Genomic DNA, 13,674 nt, shown 5'->3' with positions numbered 1-13,674 from the left:
TGAATCAGATGAACCTGTGTGAGGTGGTTAGCTGCATAAAGACACCTGTCCACCCCATACAATCAGTAAGACCCAAACAGTCAGCATGGCTAAGAGCAAAGAGCCGTCCAAAGACACCAGAGACTAAATTGTACAACTCCACAAGGCTGGAAAGGGCTACGGAGAAATTGCAAAGCAGCTGGTGAGAAAAGGTCCACTGTTGGAGCAATCATTAGAAAATGGAAAAAGCTAAACATGACGGACAATCTCAATCAGAGTGGAGCCCCATGCAAGATATCACCTCGTGGGGTCTCAATGATGCTAAGAAAGGTGAGGAATCAGCCCAGGACTACACGGCAGGACATGGTCAATGACCTGAAAAGAGCTGGGACCACTGTTTCCATGGTAACTGTTGGTAATACACTAAGACGTTATGGTTTGAAATCATGCATGGCACGGAAGGTTCCCCTGCTTAAACCAGCACATGTTAAGGCCCGTCGTAAGTTTGCCAATGACCATTTGGATGATCCAGAGGAGTCATGGGAGAAAGTTTTGTGGTCAGATGAGACCAAGATTGACCTTTTTGGTCATAATTCCACTTTGCGTGTTTGGAGGAAGAAGAATGATGCGTACCATCCCAAGAACACCATCCCTACTGTGAAGCATGGGGGTGGTAGCATCATGCTTTGGGGGTGTTTTTCTGCTTATGGGACAGGACGACTGTACTGTATTAAGGAGAGGATGACTGCAGCCATGTATTGTGAGATATTGTCCAAAAACCTCCTTCACTCAGTCAGATCATTGAAGATGAGTCATGGCTGGATCTTCCAACATGACAATGACCCAAAGCACACAGCCAGGAAAACCAAGGAGTGGCTTCGTAAGAAGCATATCAAGGTTCTGGAGTGGCCTAGCCAGTCTCCAGACCTAAATCCAATTGAAAATCTTTGGAGGGAGCTGAAAGTCCGTGTTACTCAGCGACAGCCCAGAAAGCTGACTGATCTAGAGAAGATCTGTGTGGAGGAGTGGGCCAAAATCCCTCCTGCAGTCTGTGCAAACCTGGTGAAGAACTACAGGAAACGTTTGACCTCTGTAATTGCAAACAAAGGCTACTCTACCAAATATTAACGTTGGTGTTCAAATACTTATTTTCAGCTGTATCACACGAATACATTGTTAAAAAATCATAGATTGTGATTTCTGGATTTTTCTTTTTAGGTTATCTCTCATACAGTGGACATGAACCTTCCATGAAAATTCCAGACCCCTCCATGATTTCTAAGTGGGAGAACTTGCAAAATAGCAGGGTGTTCAAATACTTATTTTCTTCACTGTATAGTACACATAGTACATATAGTACACAGTACATATAGTACACACAGTACATATAGTACACAATACATATAGTACACAGTACATATAGTATACACAGTACACACAGTACATATAGTACATATAGTACACACAGTACATATAGTACACACAGTACATATAGTACACATAGTACACACAGTACATATAGTACACACAGTACATGTAGTACACATAGTACATATAGTACACACAGTACATATAGTACACATAGTACACACAGTACATATAGTACACACAGTACATATAGTACATATAGTACACACAGTACATATAGTTCACATAGTACATATAGTACACACAGTACATATAGTACACACAGTACATATAGTATACACAGTACATATAGTACATATAGTACATATAGTACACACAGTACATATAGTACATATAGTACATATAGTACACATAGTACACATAGTACATATAGTACACATAGTACACACAGTACATATAGTACATATAGTACACACAGTACATATAGTGCACATAGTACACAGTACATATAGTACATACAGTACATATAGTTCACATAGTACATATAGTACACACAGTACATATAGTACATATAGTACACACAGTACACATAGTACATATAGTACACATAGTACATATAGTACACACAGTACATATAGTACACACAGTACATATAGTACACACAGCACATATAGCACACACAGTACATATAGTACACATAGTACATATAATACACACAGTACATATAGTACACAGTACATAAAGTACACACAGTACATGTAGGACACACAGTACATAAAGTACATATAGTACACACATTACATATAGTACATATAGTATACACAGTGCATATAGTACATATAGTACACACAGTACATATAGTACACCGTACATATAGTACATATAGTACATATAGTATACACAGTACATATAGTACATATAGTACACACAGTACATATAGTACACACAGTACATATAGTACACAGTACATATAGTACATATAGTACACACAGTACACACAGTACACATAGTACACACAGTACACACAGTACATGTAGTACATATAGTACACACAGTACATATAGTACACACAGTACATATAGTACATATAGTATACACAGTACATGTAGTACATATAGTACACACAGTACACACATTACATATAGTACATATAGTACACACAGTACACACATTACATATAGTGCATATAGTATACACAGTACATATAGTACATATAGTATACACAGTACATATAGTACATATAGTACACACAGTACATATAGTACACAGTACACACAGTATATATAGTACATATAGTACACACAGTACACATAGCACATATAGTACATACAGTACATATAGTACACAGTACATATAGTACACATAGTACATATAGTACACACAGTACATATAGTACAGACAGTACATATAGTACACAGTACATATAGTACATATAGTACTTATAGTACATATAGTACAGACAGTACATATAGTACATATAGTACATATAGTACACATAGTACATATAGTACACACAGTACACATAGTACACACGGTACATATAGTACACATAGTACATATAGTACACATAGTACATATTGTACACACAGTACATATAGTACACACAGTACATATACTATGCGTAGTGTATACAGTACACGGTACATATAGTACACATAGTACATATAGTACAAATAGTACACACGGTACATATAGTACATATAGTACACATAGTACATATAGTACACAGTACAAATAGTACACATGGTACATATAGTACATATAGTACAAACAGTACAAATAGTACACACGGTACATATAGTACATATAGTACACATAGTACATAAAGTACACATAGTACACATAGTACATATAGTACACACAGTACACACAGTACATATACTATGCGTAGTGCATATAGTACACGGGACATATAGTACATATAGTACATATAGTACACATTAGGGATGCAACGATTAATCGTAAGGCAGTTAAAAATCGATTCATAGGTATCAAGGTTCACATCGATGCTGTGAAAATTGAATCGCAGTACTTTTTTTAACCAGCAGAGGGCGCTAACCAGAAGTCATGGCGGCGGGCGAAATCTGCTAATACTTTCTTTCTGGCCGCCTTCTACTCTTAAACATATTCAGAAATGATTCATTACCCCTTTAGCACCAAAAGAATGTCTGTAATATTAAGTGAATATCTGTAAAAGTCACGTTTTTCTATTAACTCTGTCTGCTAGCGTAGCATCTCTTCTTCACTGCACTTAGCTGCATGCCAACCGACCACTGGGTTAGCATCGCCCTCTGCTGGTTCAAACAAATATCTGACGCAAATATAGTGCAGACTGTTTTTTTTTTGTTTTTTTTTAAGGTCCAATTGTTAAGTCACAAAATACATTTTCAGTTGCACTTTAAAAAAAAAAAAAAAAAAACTATTATGCAGTTTTGTCTTGTTTACTATAGAACCAGAATTTAAATGAATAGGCTTCTTCTTCATTTGTATTATTCCTTTATTTATTTCATTCAAGATTTATTTGTAGTTAAATTGCATTATTTTGAATAGTTTATCAAGGGATTCTTTTGACAATGAAAAATAAAAGGAAAATAGTAGCATTTTCTAGTTTTTTCCCCCCAAAAAAAATAAAGGAATATTTTTCAGTCATCATTTGTCTACAGTCTCATTTTGTAAAATGAATCGAGAGAGAATCGTATCGTGAACCCAGTATCGTGAATCGAATCGTATCGGGAGTTGAGTGAATCGTTACATCCCTAGTACACATAGTACACATAGTACACATAGTACATATAGTACACACAGTACTATAGGACAGTACGAGGACAGAGGAGCCTGCAACCAGGGCCTTCCCATTGAACGGGCGGGCCACTTTCTCGAGCAGCTTGGGGAAGAAGGGGAGAGTTTGTCTTGGAGTGCCTCTGGAGAGAGGAAGCTTCTTCCCCTCGTAGCAGGACCTGGTGGTTTCCACGCCATTCCATGACCCGCTGTGCGGCAGCGTGTTTGCACACTTTTGCAGTCTCCAGGCTCAGAGGATGTAAGACGGTTGTGGAGCCCTCCTCGTCAGACGGGGAGATATCTGCTGGGTTCAGCTGAGAGCACCAACTGGAGCCGTGAATACCATCAGTTTCCATGGGAACCGTCTTCACTGCATCTACCGCGGCCTTGCCTTGTGTGAAGGAAGACGGGACTTCCTCGGGCCTCAGAAGCAGCGGCAGTTTCCTGTGGAGGCGCCTGGCGCTGAACGCGGCACAGTGCTGACAGGAGGCCGTGGATTCGATCGCCATTCGGGCATGCTCGACACCCAGGCATCCGGAGCAGGCCTCGTGTCTGTCCTTGTTGGATATTTCTCCATGACATGGACAAAGGCGAGCCATGACGCATCCCGTTCCCTCAGTTGGAGGGGCCTCTTCTTCCATCGACAAATCTGATTTCATCATTATTGGCCCCCAAAACATCACAAACTCCACTCAGAATTTCTCCCTTCATGTTGACTAGACCACTCTCTCACCACCCCCTCTCATCCGTAACCTTGGCGTTCTCTTTGATCAAACTCTCTCATTCCGGCAGCACTTCAATCATAACCTGGTCTGCTTTCTTTCACCTAAAAAATATTGCACATATTCGTCCGAGCTACTCATTACTTTCAAAGCCCTCCATAACCTGGCCCCTCCTACCTCACTGACCTGCTTCATCGCCAAACCTCATCTCGCTCGCCCCGCTCCTCCGTCGCCAACCTCTTGTCCCCTCCCTTGTCCCCTCCCTCCAGGACCAGGCGCCAAACTTGGGGAGACGAGCTTTTTTTTATTGCCGTCCCCACCCTCTGGAACTCACACCCTCAAAACCTCAGAGACTGCACGGACCTTCTCACCTTCAGAAAACACCTCAAAACCCACCTTTTCAGCTTTGAATGTATAGCCATTTTATCTTGTAGTCTATCGTTTATTACATTGTGTTTTTACTTACGTATATGCCTTTGTATTTTTACCTATTGTTTACGCACTGCGTTTATTATCTTTTTAAGCGTCTCTGAGCACTGAAAAAGCGCTATATAAATAAAAGCTATTATTATTATTATTATTATTATTATTTCAGATCCTTTAGAAAAACTATTGAAGAGAGAGCTAGAGAGATACACAGCCTCCTACATGGCCACGCCCCCAGAGAACACTGCTGCATGTTTGTCAGTCATGCTGTTAGCACGGAAAATGTTTGAGAGGAAAAAAAGCGCAACAATAAACATGATGAAGGGAGGTCTGCTAGAAATAATGCTCCATTTGTCCACTTTTTCACGTTAAATAAATTAATTCCTTGACCTTGAGAACCTTATATTTGATATATTACACAGCAATGATGATAGAACGTTCTCTACCAGAACCTGATTGGTTCACAAGGTTCACTTTAAAATAAATCAGACTATCACTTTGTCAGGGTGTTACAACACACACACACACACACACACACACACACACACACACACACACACACACACACACACACACACGTGTGTGTGTGTTTGATCAGTTGGGTGGAGAACTAAGCGGATGTTTGACAATGACACACACTCTGCAAACACTGTCAGTGTGTGATGAGCTGTTAGAGAGAAGTCCCCACAAAGACCACCAGGGGCAGCAACACCTGTGTGTGTGTGTGTGAGTGTGTGTGTGTGTGTGTGTGTGTGTGTGTGTTACTGTGTGTGTGTGTGCATGCAGCACCTGTGTCTATGGGAAATGGATCCATTCTAAATTCATACACACACTCTAACACACATGTTTGTGTCTAACATTCACTAAACTGACCTAATGTCAGTAGTTCTGTGTAGACACAGGTGTGAGTGAAGCTATAGTGATCATGTGACCATCACTATGTAGCACCGTCTACGTCACATGTAAACACTTAGAAAATAATTGTTAGGGGTGCAGACGTGTACACTTGTGCACGTCAGAAAGTGTGTATGTGTGTGAGTGTTGTATCCTGTCCAATCACAGCAATGATCTGACTCAGAGTGTAACACTACAGTCACTACCACTCTATGGACGGGTGTAGTGACACAGACTGTAACCAGACTCACACACACACACACACACACACACTTACATACCTGCACTTGTGTATACGTGTGCAATGCGTAAGTGCCTAATATTTTTTGTAAGTGTTAACACGTCACAGAGACGGTGATCGATAGTGAAGTTAAGTAAGTAATGTTTATTTATTTAGTACCTTTCACAGACAGGTCACCAAGTTGCCACTCCCTCCTTCCCTCTGTCCACACCCACCACCTTTATACAGTAGCTAGGATTCACACTTGTCACTATACTGGCTTGATTTTACAACATAATAAGCACAATATGTTCTACGACTTCACATCTCACTCTCAGTGTGGAATGGTCTATTCTTCCACACCCTTTCAATTTCCTGCCCCCTCCACCTAGGTGTAACACTGCTCTCCCTTTTTCTATCTTCCCTATAATAAAATATTTAGGGAGGGCTGGTGATGGTCACAGTTATGCAATAAAATAAACGAATTTATTTCATTGCAATAACAAAACATGCATTGTTGTCTCATAATGATTGCACTTCTTGCAGTGTTGACCTTTGACATCATGTGCAGACAAGTGGGAAAAAACAAGTGCTTTACGTATCCACTCATTCACTGATATAATTCTGTTTGTTAGGTGCACATAGTGGTGTATGCACATCAAAGTTAACTCGTTAACACGTCTACAGACACACATGCAGACGTGACGTGCATTGTGCCCGTCTACCCATTCTAAGTCTATGGGAAATGTAGATCAGACGTGTAGACATGCAGGCGAAGGGTACATGTTCGTTTATACGTTCGTTAGACTGGTGCGCATTAATTTAGAATGGATCCACCCCCCATAGTGTGTGTGTGTGAGACCTACACACATGTGAACACACACTGCAGTGGTATCTTACTCTGACACACACACATGTACTTCCTGTTTCCTGTCATTCACTCACACTGCTCTTATCAGGCAGCAGAAGAAGAAAGCCTTTCAAAATATTACCTTTGACCTTTATTTTGAAGGTGTGTTTCCTGTGTTCTGTTTCCAGGCTGGTAGACGATCGATGTGTTGTAGAACCCACCGCTGGAGATTTAGAGAACCCTCCCAAGAAGTTCAGAGGTGAGAACGTGTGTTTGTGTCCCGTCCAGAGTAGGTGCTGGGGGTCTCTGACTGGTGGGCACGCCACTCCCCACACACTGATTGACAGTGTGTGGGGAGTGGTCTCTGTGGGACGCTGGGCAATCCTTTAACCCCCAACTGCTCCCCGGGCGACCACACCGTGGCTGCCCACCGCTCCTCAGGGATGGGTTAAATGCAGAGAACGAAGCCCCTGATTTAATTTGATTGGTTCAGAAGGTCCAGACCATTGTCTCATTGGTCACTGACACAAACAGACAGGACGTCAGTCTATGTTGAGCTAGCTTAGCATTAGCCTTGAGACTAATGCTAAGCTAGCTGGCAGCCTTCAGTGATCTGATGTTAAAGAACATTTGTGAAAACATCTGGATCAGAACCCACTGAACATGTGGGAGGAGCTTACACACACACACACACTGGGGGACGTCCCCTATGTTTAAGGGCCAATAGGAACAAGCAGCTGGTTCCTTTGATGAACAAGGTGGCCTGTGATTGGTTCCCACAGATTGTCTGTTTAAGGTGTGTCCAATGAGCCGCTACTCTGCTCAGAAACAGTTCTGGAAAGCAAAGCAGGCCAAACATGAGAAGGACAAGATCGCAGACGTGGTTCTACTGCAGAAACTACAGGTAGGAGAAGGTTCCCACATTCTCCTGATGTTCTACTGCTTCTGAGGTTTTACTGATGGTGTGCTAACATTCCTTTAATGTTCTACTCACACATTCTTCTGATGTCTTCTACTTTTTCTTCAAGTTCTTCTTATGTTCTTCAGATGTTTTCCTGATGTTCTGCTGACCTTCACTTGAGGTTTCTTTGATCTTTTCCTGAGCTTTCTCTGACGCTCTTCTGCAAACCTTCTGACATTCATGTCCTTGTGATGTTCTCCTAATGCCCTCTGTGCTTACAGCATGCGTCCAACCTGGAGCAGAAACAGAACGAGACAGAGAACAAGAAGGTCCACGGAGACGTGGTCAAATATGGAACCGTCATTCAGGTACGAAGAACCTCAGACTGAAGGAGTGTCAGAGAACACGTTAGTACATGTCTACAAACAAAAACCTGAGAGGGAACACACAATGAACTGCACAGCATACATCAGTGGACTGTACACACACACACACACACACACACACACACACACACACACACACACACACACACACACTGGGTGTGGTACTATTGAATAGATCACTAATTCCTGGGTATGTGTGTGTGCGTGTGCGTGTTAAATAGGTGATAGTTCACACACACACACACACACACACACACACACACACACACACACACACACACACACACACACACACACACACACACTGAGGCCTTTGTGATATCGAAGCTTAGCTTGTTGTTGCTAACTCAGAGGCCTGTGATTATGATTCTATGGACTTTTTTATTGATTTAAAATCATTTTAGACCTCAAGTGTGACTCCGCCCACAATGGCAGCATCAGAGTTGAACTCCTGATCAGCAAATTCAATGTCACAATGTTTTTAATGGATCTGAAATAGATGAAAAAAGGAGTACAATTAAGAAAGTCTAAAACTACTAAAAACAGACTGAACAACTGAAACTGACGGAGAAACATGGAGGAGATGTGTGTAACAGACACTAATGTAACAAACACATCAGTAACAGACACATGTCCATTACATACGTGTGTAACAGACACTATATAATTGATCTGAAAGATTTACTAATATCTGAAATAAAGGAGCTAAACCACCTGTGTATAAATATGTTGGTGGTGAATCTGCTGCTGTTCAGGTCTCTCATTGTTCAGTATGTAGCTGATAGCAGTAGTCATAACATAGGTGATAGCGGTAGTCATAATATAGCTATAGCAGTAGTCATAACATAGGTGATAGCGGTAGTCATAACATAGCTAATAGCGGTAGTCATAACATAGCTATAGCAGTAGTCATAACATAGGTGATAGCGGTAGTCATAACATAGGTGATAGCGGTAGTCATAATATAGCTATAGCAGTAGTCATAACATAGCTAATAGCGGTAGTCATAACATAGCTATAGTGGTAGTCTTAATATAGCCATAGCTGTAGTCATAACATAGCTATAGCAGTAGTCATAACATAGGTGATAGCGGTAGTCATAACATAGCTAATAGCGTTAGTCATAACATAGCTATAGTGGTAGTCTTAATATAGCCATAGCGGTAGTCATAACATAGCTATAGTGGTAGTCTTAATATAGCCATAGGGGTAGTCATAATATAGCTATAGCAGTAGTCATAACATAGGTGATAGAGGTAGTCATAACATAGCTAATAGCAGTAGTCATAACATAGCTATAGTGGTAGTCTTAATATAGCCATAGCGGTAGTCATAACATAGCTATAGTGGTAGTCTTAATATAGCCATAGCGGTAGTCATAACATAGCTATAGCAGTAGTCATAACATAGGTGATAGCGGTAGTCATAACATAGCTATAGTAGTTGTCATAACATAGCTGATAGCGGTAGTCATAACATAGCTAATAGTGGTAGTCATAACATAGCTATAGTGGTAGTCTTAATATAGCCATAGCGGTAGTCATAACATAGCTATAGTGGTTGTCATAACATAGGTGATAGCAGTAGTCATAACATAGCTTATAGCAGTAGTCATAACATAGCTGATAGCAGTAGTCATAACATAGCTAATAGTGGTAGTCATAACATAGCTATAGTGGTAGTCTTAATATAGCCATAGCGGTAGTCATAACATAGCTATAGTGGTAGTCTTAATATAGCCATAGCGGTAGTCATAACATAGCTATAGTGGTTGTCATAACATAGGTGATAGCGGTAGTCATAACATAGCTATAGTGGTTGTCATAACATAGCTGATAGCAGTAGTCATAACATAGCTTATAGCAATAGTCATAACATAGCTTATAGCTGTAGTCATAACATAGCTTATAGCCGTAGTCATAACATAGCTGAGACTCTCACGCAGAGATCTTGGTGAATGCTATCAGTGTGCTGTGGTATCTGACCTGCTTAGTTATGTAATTACATATCAATCGCTCTTTGTTAAAAACAACCTATCATTGTAACACAAATACATACATAGGTATAAAATAATCATGTAATAATGTATTAAAGGGGACATACAGTATCATGTTAAATCCACTTTTTTAGCCCTTAAATGCATTTTGTTGTATATTTAGATTGTTTAGAAGTACAGAAAAAATCAAATTAGTCTCTTCAGGTGCTCCGTAGATATTTATATTCTTTATATTCTGTTTTGATCATATTTTTCAATCTGTTTAGATTTTTCTATTCTCTATTACGTTTTTTGAACTATTACATCACAGTATTTGCAGCAGAACTGCCAAATTAGTTCATCAACTCCAGGTCCAACACTTCGAGCAATCCACCATTTTTATTTCTGGCTTTTATTTTGTAGTCCAAGCTCCAGGATGCAGAAGTTACGAGAGGATAAGTCTAAATGTTGGGTTGTTGGATGTAGTAACCCACACGCTTCATTACACCGTCTCCCAGCATCAGAACCTTTTCAAAGTGTCTGGTTGAGTTTTATTTTTTATAGAAATGTACCACATCTGTGGATAAGGTCATTTTTGTGTGTGTGAAGCACTTCAATGATGACTGCTTCATCAACCTCCACCAGTATAAAGAAGGATTTACAGAAAGACTTTGTCTGATTGAGGGTTCAATTCCTTCTATCTTTGGAGACGATGAACAGAGCACTTCGGTAAGCTGTAAATAACGCTAAAAAGTGTGATGATAAGACGTCCCTGTCATTGTTTTGTTAGCATTAGCATTAGCACCGTCTTCATATGTTAGCGCTGTGTGCTCGTTTTAGATCCTTGATGATATGGCCTACGTGATTTAATTTAAGTCTAAAGTTTTCATTAGTCATTTCATTTTGACGTTTTTGTCTTTGAAAAGACTATTAAAATGCATTTCGTGATGTTAGCTTGGCGCTAGCGTTAGCTCGGTGCTTGTGTTAGCTCACTTGTTAGGGTTCTGCAGGTTCATCATCTTCATTTTCATCTCGCTCCACTGGGTCAGACTCTGGCTGGAACATGTAAGGCTGGATGGACAAGTCTAACGTTGTTGACATTTTGTAAATAACCTCTGAATAAAAAGTTTATGCACCACTACATAGCCGTATCTCTTCTATCAAACTACAAAAATGGCCGAGCAGGGTGGAGTTGAACCGAGTGTCACCTGAAGAGGGGGCGGGGTATGGAGTGTCTCATTTGCATTTAAAGAGACAGCACCAAAACGAGTTGCTCTCAGAAGCACATCAGAAAAGTGGTAGAAAAGGGGTGGAGCTATAATAATGAGGAATTCAGACCCAAGCGTTGCAGTTCTGCTTTATATAGACCACAACTGTATGATTTATATGTAAAAAGGAAGGATTTAAAAGAAAACAACCACACATACCAACATAAACCTATTCCCAGTATTTGTTCTATTTCCTATTTTATTCTATATTTCTAACATCCTTACAGCCAATCACAGACGTGTGTCACAAAAACAACGAAAACCAACAAAGACCAGGAAGATATTTGATGATAGATAGTTAATGATAGATAGTTAATGATAGATATTTGATGATAGATAGTTAATGATAGATATTTGATGGTAGATAGTTGATGATAGATATTTGATGATAGATATTTGATGATAGATAGTTGATGATAGATAGTTGATGGTAGATAGTTGATGATAGATATTTGATGATAGATATTTGATGATAGATAGTTGATGGTAGATAGTTGATGATAGATAGTTAATGATAGTTAATGATAGATATTTGATGATAGATAGTTAATGATAGATATTTAATGATAGATATTTGATGATAGATAGTTGATGATAGATAGTTAATGATAGATAGTTAATGATAGATATTTAATGATAGATATTCGATGATAGATAGTTGATGGTAGATATTTGGTGATAGATAGTTAATGATAGATAGTTAATGATAGATATTTGATAATAGATAGTTGATGGTAGATAGTTAATGATAGATATTTGATGATAGATAGTTAATGATAGATAGTTAATGATAGATATTTGATAATAGATAGTTGATGGTAGATAGTTAATGATAGATATTTGATGATAGATAGTTGATGGTCGATAGTTAATGATAGATAGTTAATGATAGATATTTGATGATAGATAGTTAATGATAGATAGTTGATGATAGATAGTTAATGATAGATAGTTGATGATAGATAGTTAATGATAGATATTTGATGATAGATAGTTGATGATAGATAGTTGATGGTAGATAGTTGATGATAGATAGTTGATGATAGATAGTTGATGGTAGATAGTTGATGATAGATAGTTGATGATAGATAGTTGATGGTAGATAGTTGATGGTAGATAGTTAATGATAGATATTTGATGATAGATAGTTAATGATAGATAGTTAATGATAGATATTTGATGATAGATAGTTGATGGTAGATAGTTAATGATAGATAGTTAATGATAGATATTTGATGATAGATAGTTGATGGTAGATAGTTGATGATAGATAGTTGATGGTAGATAGTTGATGGTAGATAGTTAATGATAGATATTTGATGATAGATAGTTGATGGTAGATAGTTGATGATAGATAGTTGATGATAGATAGTTGATGGTAGATAGTTGATGGTAGATAGTTAATGATAGATATTTGATGATAGATAGTTAATGATAGATAGTTAATGATAGATATTTGATGATAGATAGTTGATGGTAGATAGTTAATGATAGATAGTTAATGATAGATAGTTAATGATAGATATTTGATGGTAGATAGTTAATGATAGATATTTGATGATAGATAGTTGATGATAGATATTTGATGATAGATAGTTGATGATAGATAGTTGATGATAGATATTTGATGATAGATAGTTGATGATAGATAGTTGATGGTAGATAGTTAATGGTAGATATTTGATGATAGATAGTTAATGATAGATAGTTGATGATAGATAGTTGATGGTAGATAGTTAATGATAGATATTTGATGATAGATATTTGATGATAGATATTTGATGATAGATAGTTGATGATAGATAGTTGATGGTAGATAGTTAATGGTAGATATTTGATGATAGATAGTTAATGATAGATAGTTGATGATAGATATTTGATGGTAGATAGTTAATGATAGATATTTG

The 13,674-nt window shown here is 38.5% G+C and overlaps 1 protein-coding gene across 1 annotated transcript in view; it reads left to right on the top strand.

Annotated features, from left to right (window-relative positions):
* The window catches only part of itpr3 (inositol 1,4,5-trisphosphate receptor, type 3), a 70,776-nt gene that overhangs the window by 2,332 nt on the left and 54,770 nt on the right, over positions 1–13,674 (top strand). The window contains exons 2-4 of the mRNA XM_028452340.1: positions 7,426–7,496; positions 8,020–8,141; positions 8,420–8,506. Coding sequence (XP_028308141.1) covers positions 7,426–7,496; positions 8,020–8,141; positions 8,420–8,506 — 280 coding nt within the window. The remainder of the gene's footprint in view (positions 1–7,425; positions 7,497–8,019; positions 8,142–8,419; positions 8,507–13,674) is intronic.

The sequence above is a fragment of the Gouania willdenowi genome, chromosome 7 (assembly GCF_900634775.1).
Source record: "Gouania willdenowi chromosome 7, fGouWil2.1, whole genome shotgun sequence".
In the NCBI taxonomy this organism is placed as follows: Eukaryota; Metazoa; Chordata; class Actinopteri; order Blenniiformes; family Gobiesocidae; genus Gouania; species Gouania willdenowi.
This window is presented reverse-complemented; position numbering and strand designations above follow the sequence as displayed.